Genomic DNA, 19,038 nt, shown 5'->3' with positions numbered 1-19,038 from the left:
TTCAAAGATGATTGTTCCTGTGAAATACGGTTACGATGCTAACAGTGACATACAAATGTGTGCAGTACACTGTAGTGTGCCTGTTTGAGCCTTGGGGACCTATTCTGTAAAGTGGTCCATGTGGAGACTCTGGGTGATTTTTTTTTACTGGAAGGAGAAATCGATGTTCATGCCATCAGGCTGGAGGCTACCCAGATGGAATATAAGGTGTTACTCCTCCACCCTGAAGGTGCCCTCATCATATCACAGGAGGCCATGCACTGACATGTTGGAACGGCAATAGGAATTAGAATTAAAATGCTTGGCCACCGAGAACAGAATTCACAAATATTTTTAGTACCTGTACCAAATGACATAGTAGTAACGACAGCAACAGGAACCAACATGTCGGAATTAATAGCTTGCTTACCTGTTGGGTGGCAGCCATAGTAGCCATTAGATATCCCACAGAACTCCTTCTCTCCGCACTTCCAGGCTTCACAGGTGGTGCTGTTGTTACCATGGCACTTGCACTTCAGTGAGCAGTCAGGCCCGAAGAAATCAGCACCAGGCTGTCAGGACCAGAGACAGAAAGAAGAGAATGTTTTAGGTAAACAGTATCTTCTGAACAGTATTATAACGGCTGGATGGGTAGACTGGAAAGACTTCCTTCCTGGCCCACAATGACTAGTTATGCATGGCAACTCACTGAGGTGGCACCTGGACTGTTTTCCTCAGGGAGCTCAAAATGGATAGGCATCTATAAATTTGCTGATGACGCAACCATTGTTGGGAGAATGCCAGATGGTGATGAAAGGGTGTACAGGAGTGAGATATACCAGCTAGATAAGCGATGTTGCAGCAACAGTCTAGCATTCAATGTCAGTAAGACCAGAGAACTGATTGTGGACTTCAGAAAGGGTAAGATGAGGGAGCACACACCAGTCCTAATAGAGGGATCAGAAGTGGAGAGAGTGAGCAATTTCACGTTCCTGGATGTTAATAGCTCTGAGGACCAAACTTGGTGCCAAGATATTGATGCAGTTACAATGAAGGCACGACAGTGGCTACATTTCATTTGGAGTTTGTGGAGCTTTGGTTTGTCACCAAAGACAATCGCAAATTTCAACAGGAGAGCATTCTAACTGGCAACATCACCATCTGGTATGGGGGTGGGGGGGGGGGGTGCTACTGCACAGGATCGAAGTAAGCTCCAGAGAGCTGTCAACTTGGTTAGCTCCATCATGGACACTAGCTTCTGCAGTATCCAGGATGTCTTCAAGGAGCGATGCCTCAAAAAGGCGATATCCATCATGAAAGAACCCCATCACCCAAGGCCATGCCCTGTCCTCACTGCTACCATCAGGGAGGAGGCACAGGAACCTGAAGACACACATTCAACAATTCAGGAACAACTTCTTTCCCCCGCCATCAGATTTCTGAATGGACATTGAACTCATGAACACTACCTCACTATTTTACACTACTTATTTAATTTAACTATTATATATATTTACAGTAATTTGAGTTTTTATTATCATGTATTGCAATGTATTGCTGCCACATACTGTACCAACAAATGTCACAACATAAGCTGGTGATATTAAACCTGATTCTGATACCTATCTGTTAGCCTTGATTATTAGTTCCAATAGCTATCAATCGAGACAGACAGAATGTAAACTCTGAACTTGTTTACGGGAGCACAAACTGGCAGTATGGAGGCGTGATCCACTGTTGCTGAAATTGGTACATGAGGACTGAGGAAGACGCTACTTTAACTGAGACACTGGGGAGATTCTGGCACAGGCATACAGAAAGCAGGCACAATAATTTTTACAAGTGTGGTTCTCTTCTGACTCTGTAAACAAACATATTGAAATAGATGCCATCCACAAACTTCTATGAGCCAAAGAAATGGGAGCCAATAAAATTCAAAGGTCAACTGAAGGGGTAGCCAATCAGGACCAAGGCAAGTGAACAGGGGTGGGGGAGCTACATAACGCAAGGACTCCCAGAGAGAAACACCAGCAACCGTGCACTGATGATGTGACCTTGACTGGTGATGGTGATGAAACGTCTGCAAACTAATTGCCAAGCTCGGTGAACACTGCAACATCAGACACCTCAACCCAAACTACTGATATCCACTACCAATCCTCAAAAAAGAAAACTAATAACTACTTTATTGGTATCACCTTTTCTGGTAAACAATCACTGCAATCAATAGTCTGTAACTTCCCTTTCAGAACTGAGCTTTTGAACCACCTCTACAACCTGGCATTTTTGCGGTGGAACTGAAATCTCAAGGTGCAGGATGGTTGCAGCGTGGTAAGTACAGTGGAATCAAGATGGCAGGGAACCAGCCAATATTTGGCCACTGATGGAGCGGACTTCGAGATGATTTGATATGACACAACTGAGGTGAGGTGAGCAGAGGCAATGCAGAGTTGAGGTGGTGGGGCCCGAACCAAGGCCTGGGAGTGAGGAAAGACCTGAGATTTAATCGATTTAAACACAGGGCCGAATCGAGGGCCTGAGAACATATCGAACTGGTAGAGCAAGGAATGACCTGAGGTTTGGACAATGTAATAACTAGGCCAGATTGAAAAGGTCAGAGTGTAAGGGTCAGAGGTGAGGGACGAGCCGGTTCAGCTCACTGCTCCACAGGGTTTAATTGTCTCAGCCTTGAACTGAAGCTGTAACCTGCGATTAATGTGGTCCTGAATCAGCTAGCTGCTGGCTTCGTAACTGTGAACTCACTTTCGTGAACTTCAGTTCTGAATGTTATTTGCTTACTTTTATTATTTGCATTATTTTTCTGCACATTGAGTGTTTGACAGTCTTTCTTTTAATGGGTTCCATTTGGTTTCCTTCTGGCTGCCAAAAAGGAGATGAATCTCAAGGATGTATATAGTATACATTCAAAATTTGAAGTCTGAAGATTGGCTGGGCTATCTGAAGAGCATGAAGGACTATAAAAATCCTTCCTTTCAGAAAACCATTTCCCTTGCACTACTGTTTACAAGCTAACCTGGTCAAGGTTAATCAAGGTTACCTGATAATAAATCCCATTGTAGGAGCAACCACACTGATCTTCAGGGACACACTGGGATCCACTTTGCACAAACCCCTTCTTGCACTGACAGCCCTCGAGACACGGAGCATTGCACGTTGGAGGTTGAAGGTCAAGGCAGCTCGCTGGACAGGCAGATCCACAAGTCTCATAATAACTATTCACTGGACAATGAAGAGCTGGGGGCAGAGAAAGGCCAAAGAGTCAAAATCATGATTAAAATCACATCCGGACATACTGATTAACGCTTCTATTACTTGACTTGTGTTTTAGATTACATGATTTTTCAACACACAGAAATTATTTATGTCATACTGATCAGTTGGTGAACAATCAATAACATACAGTACTGTGCAAAAGTCTTAGGCACTATTGGAAACCGCTGTTTTTATTTAATAATACATTTTAACAAACTTGTGTTTTTCACAGTCTGTGACGATTCATCCTCACTCACTGGCAGAAAGCAGTATAGCAGCTAAACTAACGATTTATCACCTTTCTTATTTTTCATTGGCTAATATTAGCACATTACCCATGTGATGTACAAACGTTTGTAAAAGTGTAGCCTATTAACTAATTTATCTCTATCCAAGGAATTTTCCTTTTCTTATCTCTGAAAATGATGAATTTTTCAGAGGTACTATCTTAATTCTTATCTATCTTTTGTCTTCACATACCTTCATCTCTCAGCATAATTTCTCAGCTCTTTATATGTTTCTTTGTACTTTAAAATAAACTGATATCTTAGAATTAACATGTTATTCCTGGTTTCTGGAAGAACCTTAAGGATCAGAAAATAAATGGAAATCCAATGGCACATATATATAGCTAGGGTGCCTAAGACTTTTGCACAGTACTGTAGTAATTTTATGTATTGCATTGTACTGATGCCACAAAAACCCCCACAAATTTCAGGACATCTGTGAGTGATAATAAACCTGATTCTGATATGGGTCTCTTTTGTGGACTGAGAGTGGGAAGGGGGCAGGGAGAGGGGATCATGGTTGGGAAAGGGGGAAAGGAGAAGAGAGGGAGTCAGAAGCACCAGAGAGACATTCTGTAATGATCTTTTATATCCTTTATATTTAGATTATATGGGAAAGGGGCATTCAGCTCGGTATCCACGTCAGTGTTTATGCTCTACCTGTCTCCTCCATGCTTCTTAGCAATATCTATCATGTAATACTTTAGTCCTTCTCCCTTAAAATTGTCTACATTTTTCTTCATCTAGTCAAATAAATCATTTGCTGTTGGATGGATGGATTTCCATGTTCTTACCACACTGCTCAATAAATCAGTTTTTTAAAAGAATCCCTATTGGTGACCATTTTAGAGTCATAGATTCATAGAAAAATACAGCACAAAAACAGGTTCTTCGGCCTTTCTAGTCCATGCTGATATTCTCCTATTGACCTGCACCCAGGACTATAGCCCTCCTTACCCCTACCATCCATGTACAATCCAAATGTCTCCTAAAAACACTAAAGTCGAGCTTGCATGCACCACATACTGGCAGCTCATTCCACTCTCACCACCCTCTGAGTGAAGAAGTTTCCCCTCATGTTCCCCTTGAACTTTTCACCTTTCAAGCTTAACCCATAACCTCTAGTTGTAGTCCCACCTTGAGTGTTGAATGCCTTTACATTGAAAGGCATTTGAATGACAGTCAAAATTCATCTCCATGGGTGGTGGTGGGTAGTTGTATGATAGTGGCACCATCAAAACAGGGTTATAAAGTGATCAAACGGTAGAGACTGTGGGGAAGAGCCCATGGGTGACACTTGCACCTAACCACACCTCCGGGCCCCAGTGGCAAACTAAGCCATACTTACGGCAGAAGGTTTCATTCCTCCAGGGTTGAATGGAGATGTTGCGTTGCTGACACTGGGTGACGTAGGCCTCGATGGCTTCACACAGCTGCTGCTTGTTGCCGTCCATCGCACACATGTCATACACACAGTCTCTGAAAACAGCCTGGAAAAATGAACCAGCATTGAAATTAAAGGACCTCAGTTTACATTGTGCCCTCCATTACTTCAAGATCTACATTCTATGAGAATGTCAATTAACCAGAAATATAACATCTACAACCTTCAGCAGGACCACAAGCTTGTCTTGGGGTTGGAGGCTTACGTGCCTCAATGACCTGGAGAGCTATGTTGGCTGGAGTCAAGGTTTTATGTTTAGCTTTTGGTAGGGTCACCCATGCCACACAGATTAAAGGGAAAGAGGCCAGACTAAGAGTGGTCTACCAGTCCTCCAGGTTCGGGGTTTAGTTCAGAGTTAATAACCCTAACTGGTCGAACAAAATTGTTACAAAAACAGCAATGAAGAATCCTTCTATAGAGAGATGGAGGAACTTCATTGCCATCCTAAAGGCCAGCAGCGTAGTGGGCAGTGAGTAATTAAGTATAGTACCCACAAAAATATTTATAGGCAACACTGAGTAGGATCATTATACATATCTCCACCCACTACCGCAACTGACAGTAACCAATTAACTAACCAACCAGCACATCTTTGGGAGGTGTGAGGAAACCACCTGGGGGAAAACCAAGTGGTCACAAGGACAGCATGTAAATTTGGCAGGGACACCAGCAGAAGTCTGATTGAACACGGAGCACTGAAGATGAGATAGCAGCGTACTGGTGCCACCCAGAATCTCCCCAACCAAAATATCCGGAGGGAACTCCTGCTCAGTATTAGCAGAGTGCCAACTGAGACTTTTATGTTTAAGTGCTTGAGGTAGGGTCTTCCAACATGTGACTTAGTGTCACCACAAGAGTGAGCTGAGAGACAATGGAAGAGAGACGAACTTGAGGTGAAATTTAGACTTTGTGTTTGAGTTTCTGGTCTGAGATTTTGTCCTATGATCCACCGCTGCCTGTAAGAAATTTCTATGTTCTTCCCGTGACTGTTTCCGTTTCCTCCAGGTGCTCAGGGATTGCTGGCTGTATCTCTGTGCTCTATCTCAATAAATAAATAAACTCTTTTGATTCTGGGTGGGTGTGTGACCCCTTGAACCTTTGCTGACACCATAAAACACATTGTTATATAACTATGGAAATCTATTTGAAACATTGAGATTTTTAAGTATTTGATCTTGTAATGTAACAAGATGGAACCTGTATAATCCCAGAGTGCTTTGTTATAAACTAAGTGTGTATGTGTCAAGCAGCATGTAATGTTTTGATCATTGTTCATTGTGTAACTAAAAGAAGATTGACATACTGCTGGCCTTGAGTACTATAGCTGTACTAGTGGAGGAGCTGACCTCCAGAACAAATAACAACCAAAGACTAGTCTGAAAATTTGGATAAAAATACATTTTGTAAGCTGTAAATCAAAAGCAGCCTGTCATCCATGAGGAAAGGAGGTGTTTCTCCTTCCTGGCAATAAACATGTCTTTGAACTGATTCACTCTGTTTTTTTTGGTTCTTTGTTATAGGACCAAGCAAAAGGTACACGTCACAACCTACTGTCCCAGCGTACAAACATACCATGGGATCAATCTTGTAGTGGCATGCCGCAAATGGACCATGAGAATCCAACAGTAATGCGCAGTAGGCGGGTCCTTTATATATTTCTTCCTCATCTTCGGTGCAGTCAGGGGTCACTTCAATCTCAGTGCTGCTGCAGCTAGAAAAGAGATATTTTCAGTACTGCAAAATTTCTGATAAATTTATCTTCTCTCCATCCACAGTGCAAGTGATACATTTTTGTTTCTTCATAAACTGGCTAATTCTATGAAGGGGATCTTCATAATCAGTATTGGAATTGTTTATTCTTTATATTTTTAATAAGGTATTAATTGAATGAATGAGATTTTAGCAGGACTGAGTTTGTAGTTTCACCAACATTTTTTTTTACACACAATATGTGGTATTAAACTTCACCTGCTGGTGACAAAACAATATAACAGTTTATCACCTTTCATTTTTTTCCCTTGGCTGTGTTAGACATGCTATACCTGTGAGTCTTCCAAAAGGCCCTCCCTTATCTCAGTAATTTGCATTAACTCAGTATAAGAGTGTCTGTTCCTGCAAAATTCACAGTCTTAATTCTTTGTTCTTTTGTTTCTGCTCTTGGCCTAGTAGTAAAACTACTTCTGTGAGCCTGTGGCTGTTTAGTTTTAAACTTTCAGTAAACGAGCGTGAAGTAGGGAGTTTTCAGCTTATTCTTGGACTCCTAAAAGAACCTGTTGTTGGAAATCTGTCAGGAAGATCTGCATTCATGTAGTTCACTATAAGTATGTATTATAATGACAGTTCATCCAATAGGAACACCATCATTGTTTACTGTCTATCTGTATAATTGTACCAATGACTCCTATGATATGCACACCCATATAAGGTTAACTCTTTATATAACACCAGGATGAATCTACCTCATCTTTGCTGTTTTTGTGCTTCCTGTAATTTCAGAGGGCCCTGTCCTGGACCTAGCACTTAAGTGCCATCATGAGGAAAGCTCTGTAGCACCTCTACTTCCTTAGGAGATCTGACTTGACATCGAAAACTTTGGCAAAAGTCTAAAGATGTGTAGTGGAGTATTTCTATATGAAACACTGTCATAGAAAAGCATCATCCACCATCGGAGACCCCCACCCACCTAGGTCATACTCTTTTCCCACTGCTGCCATTAGGAAGAAGGTACCAGGGACTCAGGACTGACACCACCAGGTTCAGGAAGAGTTACTACCCCTCAACCATCAGGCTTAAACCAAAGGGGATAACTTCAATTGCCTCATCACCGAATTGTTCCATAACAATAGACTCAACTTCAAGGACACTTCATCTCATGTTCTCGATATTTATCACTTATTTATTTATTATTACTATTTCTTTCTTTTTGTATTTACAAAGTTTGTTGTCTTTTTCATACTGGTTGAATGTCCTAGTTGGGTGGTCTTTCATTGATTCTATTATAGTTAACATTCTATTAATTTGTTGAGTATGAGTTGTATATGATGACATATATGATTTTGATAATAGAATTTACTTTGAACTTTGTATTTTTTGCATATAAATTCTTACTGTACTTATGCCTTTTCAATCTAAGGGTCTCGTCCCGAAACATCGATTGTTTATTCCCCTCCATAGATGCTGCCTGACTTGCTAAGCTCCTCCAGTGCTCTGTGTGTGTGTGTGTGTGTGTGTGTGTGTGTGTGTTGGTCTAGATTTCCAGCATCTGCAGAATCTCTTGTTTGTGTGTGCCCTCCGTACCCCTGCCATCCATGTACCTTTCCAAACTTCTCTTAAACGTTTAAACGTTGAAATTGAACCTGCATCCACCACTTGCGCTGGCAGCTCATTTACCTTTCACCCTTAACCCATGACCTCCAGTCATAGTCCCACCCAACCTCAGTGGAAAAAGGCTGCTTGAATTTACCCTATCTATACCCCTCATAATGTTGCATACTTCTATCAAATCTCCTCTCAATCTTCTACATTCCAAGCGATAAAGTCCTAACCTATTCAATCTTTCCTTATAAATCAGGTCCTCTAGACCCAGCACCATCCTTGTATATTTTCACTGTACTCTTTCAAACTGATTTACATCTTTCCTTCAGGTAGATGACCAAAACTGTATTCAATACTCCAAATCAGGCCTCACCAACATTTATACAACTTCAACATAACATCCCGTCTCCTGTACTCAGTAATTTGATTTATGATGGCCAATGTGCCAAAAGCTTTCTTTACAACCCTGTCTATCAGCAAGACCACTTTCAATGAACTATGTGTCTGTATTCCCAGATCCCTTTGTTCTACTGCACTCCTCAATGCCCTACCTTTGATTGAATAGGACCTACCCTGGTCGTTCGTACCGAAGTGCAACACCTGCACTTGTCTGCATTAAGTTAGCAGCCCATTTTCCCAGCTGGTCCAGATCCCGCTGCCAACTTTGATAGCCTTCCTCATTGTCCACTACATCCCTAATCTTGGTGTCACCTGCAAATTTGCTGATCCAGTTAACCACATTACCATCCAGATTGTTGACATAGATGACAAACAGCAATAGACTCACTGATCTCACTAGTCGCAGGCCTTCAGTCCTCTATTCTCTGACTTCTGTCACAGAGCCAATGTCCAATTAACTGCCTCATCTTCAATACCAAGCGATTAGACCTTCTTGACAAACTTCCCATGCAGGACCTTGTCACATGCCTTGCTAAAGTCCATGTAGACAACATCCACTGCCTTGTCTTCATCAGTTTTCCCGGTAACTTGTTCAAAAATCTCAATTAGCTTGCTTAGACATGACCTACCACATACAAAGCCACTTTGACTACCAGTTTCTGTTAATCCAAGTACTTCCATATCTGGCCCCTTTGAGTTCCTTCTAATAACTTTCCACTACTAATTTCAGCCTCACTGGCCTCTAATTTCCTGGTTTATCCATTGAACCTTTCTTAAGCAGTGGAACAACATTAGCTATTGTCTAATCCTCCAGGCATGCCTAAGGATGTTTTAACTATATCTGCTATGGCCCCTGCTATTTTTGCACTAGCTTCCAACAGGATCTGAATGAACATCTTGCCAGGCCCTGGGGATTTATCCACACTAATGGCTCAAGACAGCAAATGCCTCTTCCTCTGTAATCTGTGAGGGTCCATGACTTTGCTGCTGCATTTCCTCCCATCTATAGACTCTGTGTCCATCTCCTGAGTAATATGCACAAAATCTATTTAAGATCTCTCCCATCTCCTTTGGCTTCATACATACAGTAGATTACCACTCTGATCTTCCAGAGGACCAATTTTTGTCCCTTGCTGTCCTCTTGCTCTTGATATATCCATAGAATCCCTTAGTATTCTCCATCACCTTGTCTGCTAGAGCAACCCATGACTTCTTTTAGCTCTCCTGATTTCTTTCTAAAGTATTCCCTTGCATTTCTTATAATTTATACCTCATTTGTTCTGACTTGCCTGTACCTGCTAAGCACCTCCTTCTTTTTCTTAACCAGGCCTCAATATCTCTCAAAACCCAAGGTTCTCTAAACCTGTTATTCTTGCCTTTTATTCTGACAGGAATGTACAAACTCTGTACTTTGAAAATTTCACTTCTGAAGGGCCTCATTTTCCAAGTACACCTTTACCAGAAAACAACCTGTCCTAATCCACATTTGCCAGATCCTTTCTGATACCATCAGAAGTGGCCTTTCTGCAATTTAGAATCTTAGCCCGTGGACCAGACTTATCCTTTCCCATAATTATTTTGAAACTAATGGCATTATGATCACTGGATGCAAAGTGTTCCCCTACACAAACTTCTGTCACCTGCCCTGTCTCATCCCTAACAAGGGATCCAGTATCACACACTCTCTATTTGGGATTTCTATGCACTGATTAAGGAAACTTTACTGAATACATTTGACAACCTCTTTCCCATCTTACAGTATGGGAATCTCAGTCAATACATGGAACTTTAAAATCACCTATTATCAGATACTTACTTGCAATATTATGTGATCTCTCTATAAATTTCCTCTTCTCAATCCTGTTAGGTGGTCTATAATATAATCCCATTAACCTGTTCATACCTTTCTTATTCCTCAGTTCCACACATAAGCCTGACAAGACAAGCTCTCCAGTCTGTCTTAGCTGAGCACTGCTGTGACATGTTCCCTGACTAGTAACGTCACCCCTTCTCCTTTAACCCTTACTGCTCTATCACATCTGAAACAATGGAACCCTGGATTATTGAGCTGCCAGTCCTGCTCCTCATGGCTACACATGCTGATCCATGCCCTAAGCTCATCCATCTTTCATACAATACTCCTTGCATTGAAATATACGCAGCTCAGAACATTAGACTTAGCATGCTCAACCTTTTGATTCCTGACTTTGTATGTAGGCTTAACAAGATTTTTCTCCATAACCACTCCATTATCTGCCTTGACACTCTGGTTCCCATACCCCAGCAACTCTAGTTTGAAGCCCCCTGTACAGCACTAGCAAACCTTCCTGCTGGGATATCAGTCCCCTTCCAGTTCATGTGCAAACTGCTCCTTCTGTATAGATCCCATCTTCCCTGGAAGAGAGCACAGTGATCCAAAAATATGAAACTGTCCTTCCTACACCAACTCCTTAGCCACGTGTTAAACTAAATGATCTTTCTAGTTCTGGTCTCACTAGCATATGGCACAGGGAGCAATGCTGAGATCACAATCCTGGAGTTCCTGTCCTTTAGCTTATCTCCTAACCCCCTGAATTCACTTTGCAGTACCTCATCACATCCTCCTCATGACATTGGTACCGATGAACCATGACCTCTGACTGCTCACCCTGCCACTTCAGAATGCTGTGGACTTGATCTGAGATGTCCCTGATCCTGGTACCCAAGAGACAACAAACCATCTGCAAATCTCATTCTTGCCCACACAACCTCCTTTCTGTTCCCCTAACAAATCCCCTATCACTATAACTCACCTCTTCTACACCCTTTCTTCCTGACATCTGCTCGCTGTGGCTTCTACCTGGCAGGCCGTCCACCCCCAATGGTATCCAAAGCGACATATTTAGTATTGAGGGGATTGGCCACGAGGGTACTCTGTACTGGCTGCCTATTCTGTTTCCATCTCTTGACAATCACCCCAGTACCTGCCTCCTACAACTCAAGGGTGACTGCTGTACCTCCCTCTAGCTACTATCTACCAACTCCTCATTCTCCCGTATAAGCCAAAGGTCATGGAGCTGCATCTCCAGTTCCTTTACACGGCCTCTGAGGAGCCGCATCTTGATGCACTTTGTACTGATGTAGTTACCAGTGAGACTGGAGGTCTCCCAAAGTTCCCACATCTCACACAAGAAATACACCACTAACTCTGGACCCATTCTCAGAGCACTAGTTATGTATTAACAGAAAAAAAATCTTACTGGAAACTCAAAGCCGGTTCTTGCCCAAGCCTGTTAAGCCAAAGCCTCAACACTCTAACACTGCCCCTGTAGCCTGTAATACTGTACATCCTGTAACCAATACAATCAATATGCAGTATCATTGTGGCCACTAGCCTCCCCAGCATCAGGGACTGTGAACCCGTGAACACTACCTCAATCTTGTCATCGGTTTTGGAGATTTGCATAGCTGGAGAACTATATTGGCTGGAGTCAGGGCTTTATGCTTCGGCTCTTGGTAGGGTCAACCATGCCAAACAGGTCAAAAGGTAGATGCCGGACTGACAGTGGTCCATTGGTCCCCCAGGTTTGGGGGTACAGCTGAGAGCTAACAACCCTGACTGGTAAAACAAAATTGTTACTGAAAGAGCAATGAAGAATCATTCTACATCTGAGTGCGATGGTATTCCCGAGTCTTCACCCGGAACCTGCATGACTGACGGTAATGAAAACTGAGAGGAAGCTACTGACATGATGAAGGAAGCCCAGAACACCACCAGAAATGGAGGAGCCTCACTACTGATCTAAACACCAGTGGCATAACAGGCAGTAAGTAAGTGATTGCAATGTACTACTGCTGCATAACAACCAATTTTGTGACATATTCTGGTGACATTAAACCTGATTCTGATCTGTGTTTGTACTTATTCTTCCTGTAACTACAGTTAGGGTGCCAGTGCCTATTTAGATAGGATAATTACTGTCAGAATATAGAGTCTATCCCTACAGTTATAACGCTGGAGATACGATGAAATGTCTTGCAAATTGAAGATTTAGTCCTTTACCAACAAGCACAGTCCAAATGCCATCTGTAAATTTGCTGATGATAGAACTATTGTTGGTAGAGTTGCAGGTGGTGATGTGACAGTATACAGGAGCAAGATAGATCAGCTGGTTGAGTGGTGTCGTAGCAACAACCTTGCCCTCAACGTGAGTAAGACCAAAGAACTGATTGTGGACTTCAGAAAGGGAACACACACCAGTCCTCATAGAGCAATCAGAAGTGAAAAGAGTGAGCAATTTCAAGTTCCTGGTGTCAGTATCTCTGAGGATACTGATCTCTATCCTGGGACCAACATATCAATACAGTTACAAAGAAGAGACGGCAGTGGTTCTATTTTGTTAGGGGTTTGAGGACATTTGGTATGTCACCAAAGACACTCACAAATTTCTACAGATGTATCATGGAGAGTATTTTGACTGGCTGCATCACCATCTGGTATGGGGTGGGGGAACTACTACACAAGGATGGAAGTAAACTGCAGAGTTGTAAATTCAGTCAGCTCCATCTTGGGCACTAGCCTCAGTAGTATCCAGGACATCTTCAAGAATCATTGCTTCAAAAAAGGCAGCATTCAACACTACGAGTCCCCTTTACCCTGCCCTCTTTTCATTGCCACCATCAGGAAGGAGGTACACGAGACTGAAGGCACACACTCAATGATTCAGGAACAGCTTCTTCCCCCTCTGTCATCAGATTTCTGAATGGATATTGAACCCATTAACTCTACCTCACTACTTTTTTATTTCTATTTTTGTACTACTTACTTAATTTGTCTATTTAATATACTCACTTACTGTAATTCACAGTTTTTTCTCTATTATTATGTATTGCATTGTACTGCTGCTGCAAAGACAACAAACTTCATGACATATGCTGGTGATATTAAACCTGATTCTGAATTGAACAGGACTGAATCACTAATGGTGAATTGTAAAGCAGTACACAAGACTATACACAAGACTGTGATCATGAGGAAAGGTTGAACAGTCAAACGAACTCTTACTTCTTATCCATGTTCCAGCTGTTGCCAAAGTCATTGACACTCTTCACAATCTGACCCTCAGGAGTCCTGAAATCGTCACTGGGGATTCCGTTGTAGTCACCACACAAACCGCATAGCTGGCCAGCATAGCTGTACAGAGACACAGGGCATTAGGAAAAGTAACAGGACGAGCGATTAGGCATCGCTCCTTGAAGATGTATCCAGGACACCTTCGAGGAGCAACACCTCAAAAAGATGACATTCATAATTAAGGATCCCCATAACTCAGGTCACGCCCTCTTCTCATTGTTACCATCAGGGAGAAGGTGCCGAAGCCTGAAGACCCACACTCAGCGTTTCAGGAACATCCTCTTCCCCTCTGCCATATGATTTCTGAATGGACATTGAAACCATGAATACTACCTCACTACTTTTTTACGTTTTTATTTTTGCACTACTTATTTAATGTAACTATTTTATATATATATATATTCACATATATGTATATTTATATGCACTTATTATAATTCACATTTTTTCTCTATTATAATGTATTGCATTGTACTGCTGCCACAAAGACAACAAATTTCACAACATGTACTGGTGATATTAAAACTGATTCTGAAGTGCAGGCACAGTGAAGTAAGGTGGGTATGGTGGACATATATTGTCATGTTGAGTAGGATATTATAGAGATATCTGAAGTGAATGTAGGACAGGATGGTGAAAGCTGCCTAGATACAGCAATTGAAAGTTATCATATGAGAGTGATTGAGGGTTCTGGGGTTGTATCCACAGGAATTTAGAAGAATGAGGGGGGAATCTCATTGAAACCTATTGAGAGGCCTAGAAAGAGTGGATGTGAAGAGGATGTTTCCTTTGGTGGGGAGTCTAGGACCAGGGGGCAAGCCTCAGAATAGAGAAACATCCATTCAGAATGGCGATGAGGAGTAACTTCTTTAGCCAGAGAGTGGTGAATCTGTGAAATTCATTGCCATAGGTAGCTGTGAAGGCCAGGTCACTGGATGCATTTAAGGCAGAGGTTGATAGCTTTTTGATTAGTCAGGATGTGGAAGTTTATGGGGAGAAAGCAGGAGAATGAGGTTGAGAGGGAAATGGATCAGCCATGATGAAATAGCAGAGCAGACTCATTAGGCCAAACGCCTCATGGTCTTATGTGTAGAAAAAGTGTGGTGTGGTGAGCATGTGTGGGACTGTGTGAGCAGAACATGTCACAGGACAAACATGTTGATAGTGGGACAGGAAGGTGAGTTTGAAGTGGGTGGGATAAGCGCAGGATTAGATGCATAGAATAGAGATAGTTCCCATATACTGTATTGCAATGCAACTTTTCAGTAAATGCATATTGTACTTTGCTCGCAAAATTTAACTCTGTTTAATTTTAAAATCCTAGCCTGGGAAGCAGATTGCAATTTGAAAACATCACAGAATCTCACATTTAGTACCTGGTATGGAAACACCAACACCTTTGAATGGAAACTCCTACAAATAGTAGTGGATATGGCTCAGTCCATCATGGGAAAAGCCCTCCCAACCACTGAGCACATCAACATGAAATGCTGTCACATGAAAGCAGCATCCACCATCAGGGACCCCCACCACCCAGGACATGCTCTCTCCTCACTGCTGACGTTAGGAAGAAGGTATGGGAGCCTCAGGTCTCACACCACCAGGTTCAGGAACAGTTACTGCCCCTCAACCATCACGCTCTTGAACCAAAGTGGATAAATTCACTCAACTTCACTTGCCCCATTACTGAAATGATACCACAACCAATAGACACACTTTGAAGGACTCTTCACCTCATGTTCTCAATATTTATTGCTTATTTATTTATTTCTATACTTGTACGGTTTGGCTTCTTTTGCACACTGGTTGAACGCCTAAGTTGGCACAGCCTTTCACTGATTCTGTGTTGGTTACTATTCTATAGGTTTATTGTGTATGCCCACAAGAAAATGAATCTCAGGGTTGCGAATGGTGATATTTATGTACTTTGACAATAAATTGACTTTGAATTTTGAAACTGAGAATAAATTCAATTCCTACACCCTCAACACATTATTACATTATCATGCATCCTTCACTAAAACTAAGCTATCTGTGCTCCTCACTGTAACACTCTTAGATCTACCCAGACCCTTTAAAATAGTATAGCTGCAGAACACACCTTAACCCTAGCACTGCTATTTTACCCAATGTAGATCGGAAGACCACTTTACTGAGCACCTACGCTCCGTCTGCCAGAAAAAGCAGGATCTCCCAGTGGCCACCCATTTTAATTCCATTTCACATTCTGACATGTTAGTCCATGGCCTCCTCTACTGCCGTGATGAAGCCACATTCAGGTTGGAGGAGCAACATAAGATATAGGAGCAGAAATAACCATTTGGCCTGAGTCTGTTCCGCCATTCAATCAAGGGCTGATCCAATTCTTCCAGTCATCCCCACTCCCCTGCCTTCTACCCATACACTTGGATGCCCTGGATAATCAAGAGCCTATCTATCTCTGCCTTAAATGCACCCAATGACTTGGCCTCACAGCTGCTCTTGGCAACAAATTCAACAGATTTACCACCCTCTGACTAATTTCTCCGCATCTCTGTTCTAAGTGGACATCCTTCAATCTTGAAGTTGTGATCACTTGTCCTAGACCCCTACCATGGGAAATAATTTTGCCATATCTAAACTGTTCAGGCCTTTTAACATTCGGAATGTTTCTGAGATCCCCCCTCATTCTCCTGAACTCCAGGGAATACAGCCAAAGAGCTGCCAGACGTTCCTCATACGGTAACCTTTTCATTCCTAGAATCATTATTGTGAATTTTCTCTGAACTTTGTCCAATGTCAGTATATTCTTTCTAAAATAAGGAGCCCAAAACTGCACACAATACTCCGTGTGGTATCATGAGTGCTTTATAGAGCCTCAACATCACATCCCTGCTCTTATATTCTATACCTCAAAAAATAAATGCTGACATTGCATTCACCTTCTTCACCACCGACTCCACCTGGAGGTTAACCTCCAGTGCATCCTGCACAAAGTCTCCCAAGTTCCTTTGCATTTCTGCATTGTGAATTCTCTTCCCATCTAAACAATAGTCTGCCCATTTATTTCTTCCACCTCGGTGCATGACCATACTCTTTCCAACATTGCAATATGTCCCACATCCCTCAGTGTAACATTGACTCATGCCACACCACCCAATGTAATGGCCCAAACTGTTTACCGTAAAACTCATAAACACAAGAAACTGCAGATACTGGATCTTCAGAGCACACATGCTGGAGGAACTCAGCAGGTTAGGCAACTTCTGTGGAAAACTCTGATTTGCCCTACACCCACTATCAACAACTTAATTCCCTTTAACACACACAAATACTGGAGGAACTCATAACATAAAGCAGCATCAACAGAGAGGAATAAACAGTCAATGTTTTTGGCCCAGACCCATCTTCAGACCTGCTGTCTGACAGGATTTCCAGCATCTGCAGAATATTTCATTTCTGTTTTTCTTTATGTTTCCTTCCTGTTTTTTTTTATTTCTTGTTACCCCTTAAGAAGGGTGGCAGGGTGGAGGTATGTCTCTACCAAAGGAGGTGTGAGATGCTCCTTCCCTCCACTAGCTTGCACGTCACTCTTGGGCAAGGTGTGGCACCTGTTTAGCCCCTGATCAGGGTCATGGGGGCAGGTGGTGGATGGTCATATGAGCAGCCGGTGCATATCACAAGTCCCAGTATTGATAATGACTGGGATCACATGTCTTGTGAAGACACTGCCCAGAAGAAGCCAATGGCAAACCACTTCTATAGAAAAATTTGCCAATAACAATCACGGTCATAGACCATGAGTAGCCATATCATATGACATGGCACATAATGAATGAACCATTCCTTAAGAACATCAATGGTACAATGGTACTTAGAATGAACAGAATGGACATAAATCTGTAACCCTCCAACTCCATGCCCCTCATTTTCAAATGGAATGTACCCACCTTCTCAGAACCTTAACTTCTGCGTGGTGCCTGCCATCATATCTCACAGTCAGACCAAAGTCTGTCTCTATGATAATGTGCTTGCCGGATAATTTGACTGACAGTCTGGTGTCAGGGTGATGAGGAACAGTCACCGTCTTTCCATCAACCTGAGGCAAGCAAAACAAATGTTAGTTCACTCATTAACCTATTTTTTTCAAAAAGTGGGTCCCTCTAGTGCTTATAGCCATTTAACCCTTGCCTAATCACAGGACAATCACAATGCTTTACAGTACAGGTGACCCAGGTTCAATTCCCTCTGCTGCCTGTAAGGAGTTTGTATGTTCTCCCTGTGACCGCGTGAGTTTCCTTTGGGTGCTCCGGTTTCCTCATATATTCCAAAGGTGTACATTAATCAGTATTGCAAATTGTCCTAGGATTAGGCTAGGGTTAAATCAGGGGTTGCTGGATGATGTGGCTTGCAGGGCTGTATCCCAATAAAACAAACAAATAAATAAATAATTTTGTAAGGGGCAATTAACCTATCAACTGCTATGCCTATGGACGTTGGGAGGAAACCAGTTCACCCTGAGAAAATCCCTGTTCTATGGGGAGGATGTACAGACTCCTTACAGATGACGTCGGAACTGAACTCCGATGTCCCGAGCTGTAATAGTATTGTGCCACCGTGGCACCCAGTTTGGAAGGAGTAAACTGCAGCCTATTCCACCACACTCTTCATGTGTCTGGTAAGATGATGGATAGACTTTTGACATCAAGCGACAAGCTGCTCATGACGGGATACTGAGCTTGATCAGTGGTTCAGGGGCTGGTGCAGTTGGATTTCTGGACAATGCTGACCTCTATCATTGAATGACAAGGGTAGGGTGGTTGTTAAGATTGTTATTTCTTTCATTTTTGAGGCATGAATGTTAGATGCCCACTTTCGGCAATTAAAGCATTGAGGAAGATCCAAACATCCAGGCGAACGCAGAAGGCGAGTGAGGGTTCAGCGCCAACTGCCTGCCTTTTGATTGCTGATGGGATCCCTCTGCTGCCAGGGAGGAGTCTGTGCGGCGGCCTATCACAGTGGCTGGAGGGTAGGCCTCTGCCTTCCAGTGGTGTCTCTCTCTGTCGATGATGTCAGGTGATGTTTCTGAGGTTCTGTGTTTATGCACTGGTTTATGGTCTGTGGACTTTTTCAGTCTTATGCTTTTTACATTCTGTGTTTTTGCCCATTCTTTCTCATTTTTTTGTGTGAGGGGAGTGGATTTGGGGGTCGATGTTCTTGTTCCATTTTGTGTGGGGGAAAGGGGGGGT

The 19,038-nt window shown here is 42.5% G+C and overlaps 1 protein-coding gene across 1 annotated transcript in view; it reads right to left on the bottom strand.

Moving 5' to 3' along the window:
* The window catches only part of LOC132397492 (IgGFc-binding protein-like), a 238,387-nt gene that overhangs the window by 78,579 nt on the left and 140,770 nt on the right, over window positions 1-19,038 (bottom strand). The window contains 6 exon segments of the mRNA XM_059976322.1: window positions 410-551; window positions 3,038-3,234; window positions 4,888-5,029; window positions 6,556-6,694; window positions 13,742-13,870; window positions 17,740-17,888. Of these exon segments, the coding sequence (XP_059832305.1) occupies window positions 410-551; window positions 3,038-3,234; window positions 4,888-5,029; window positions 6,556-6,694; window positions 13,742-13,870; window positions 17,740-17,888 (898 nt within the window).

The sequence above is a fragment of the Hypanus sabinus genome, chromosome 7, assembly GCF_030144855.1.
Source record: "Hypanus sabinus isolate sHypSab1 chromosome 7, sHypSab1.hap1, whole genome shotgun sequence".
In the NCBI taxonomy this organism is placed as follows: domain Eukaryota; kingdom Metazoa; phylum Chordata; class Chondrichthyes; order Myliobatiformes; family Dasyatidae; genus Hypanus; species Hypanus sabinus.
Note: the sequence above shows the minus strand (reverse complement) of the source record. Positions and strands in the feature narration are given on the sequence as shown.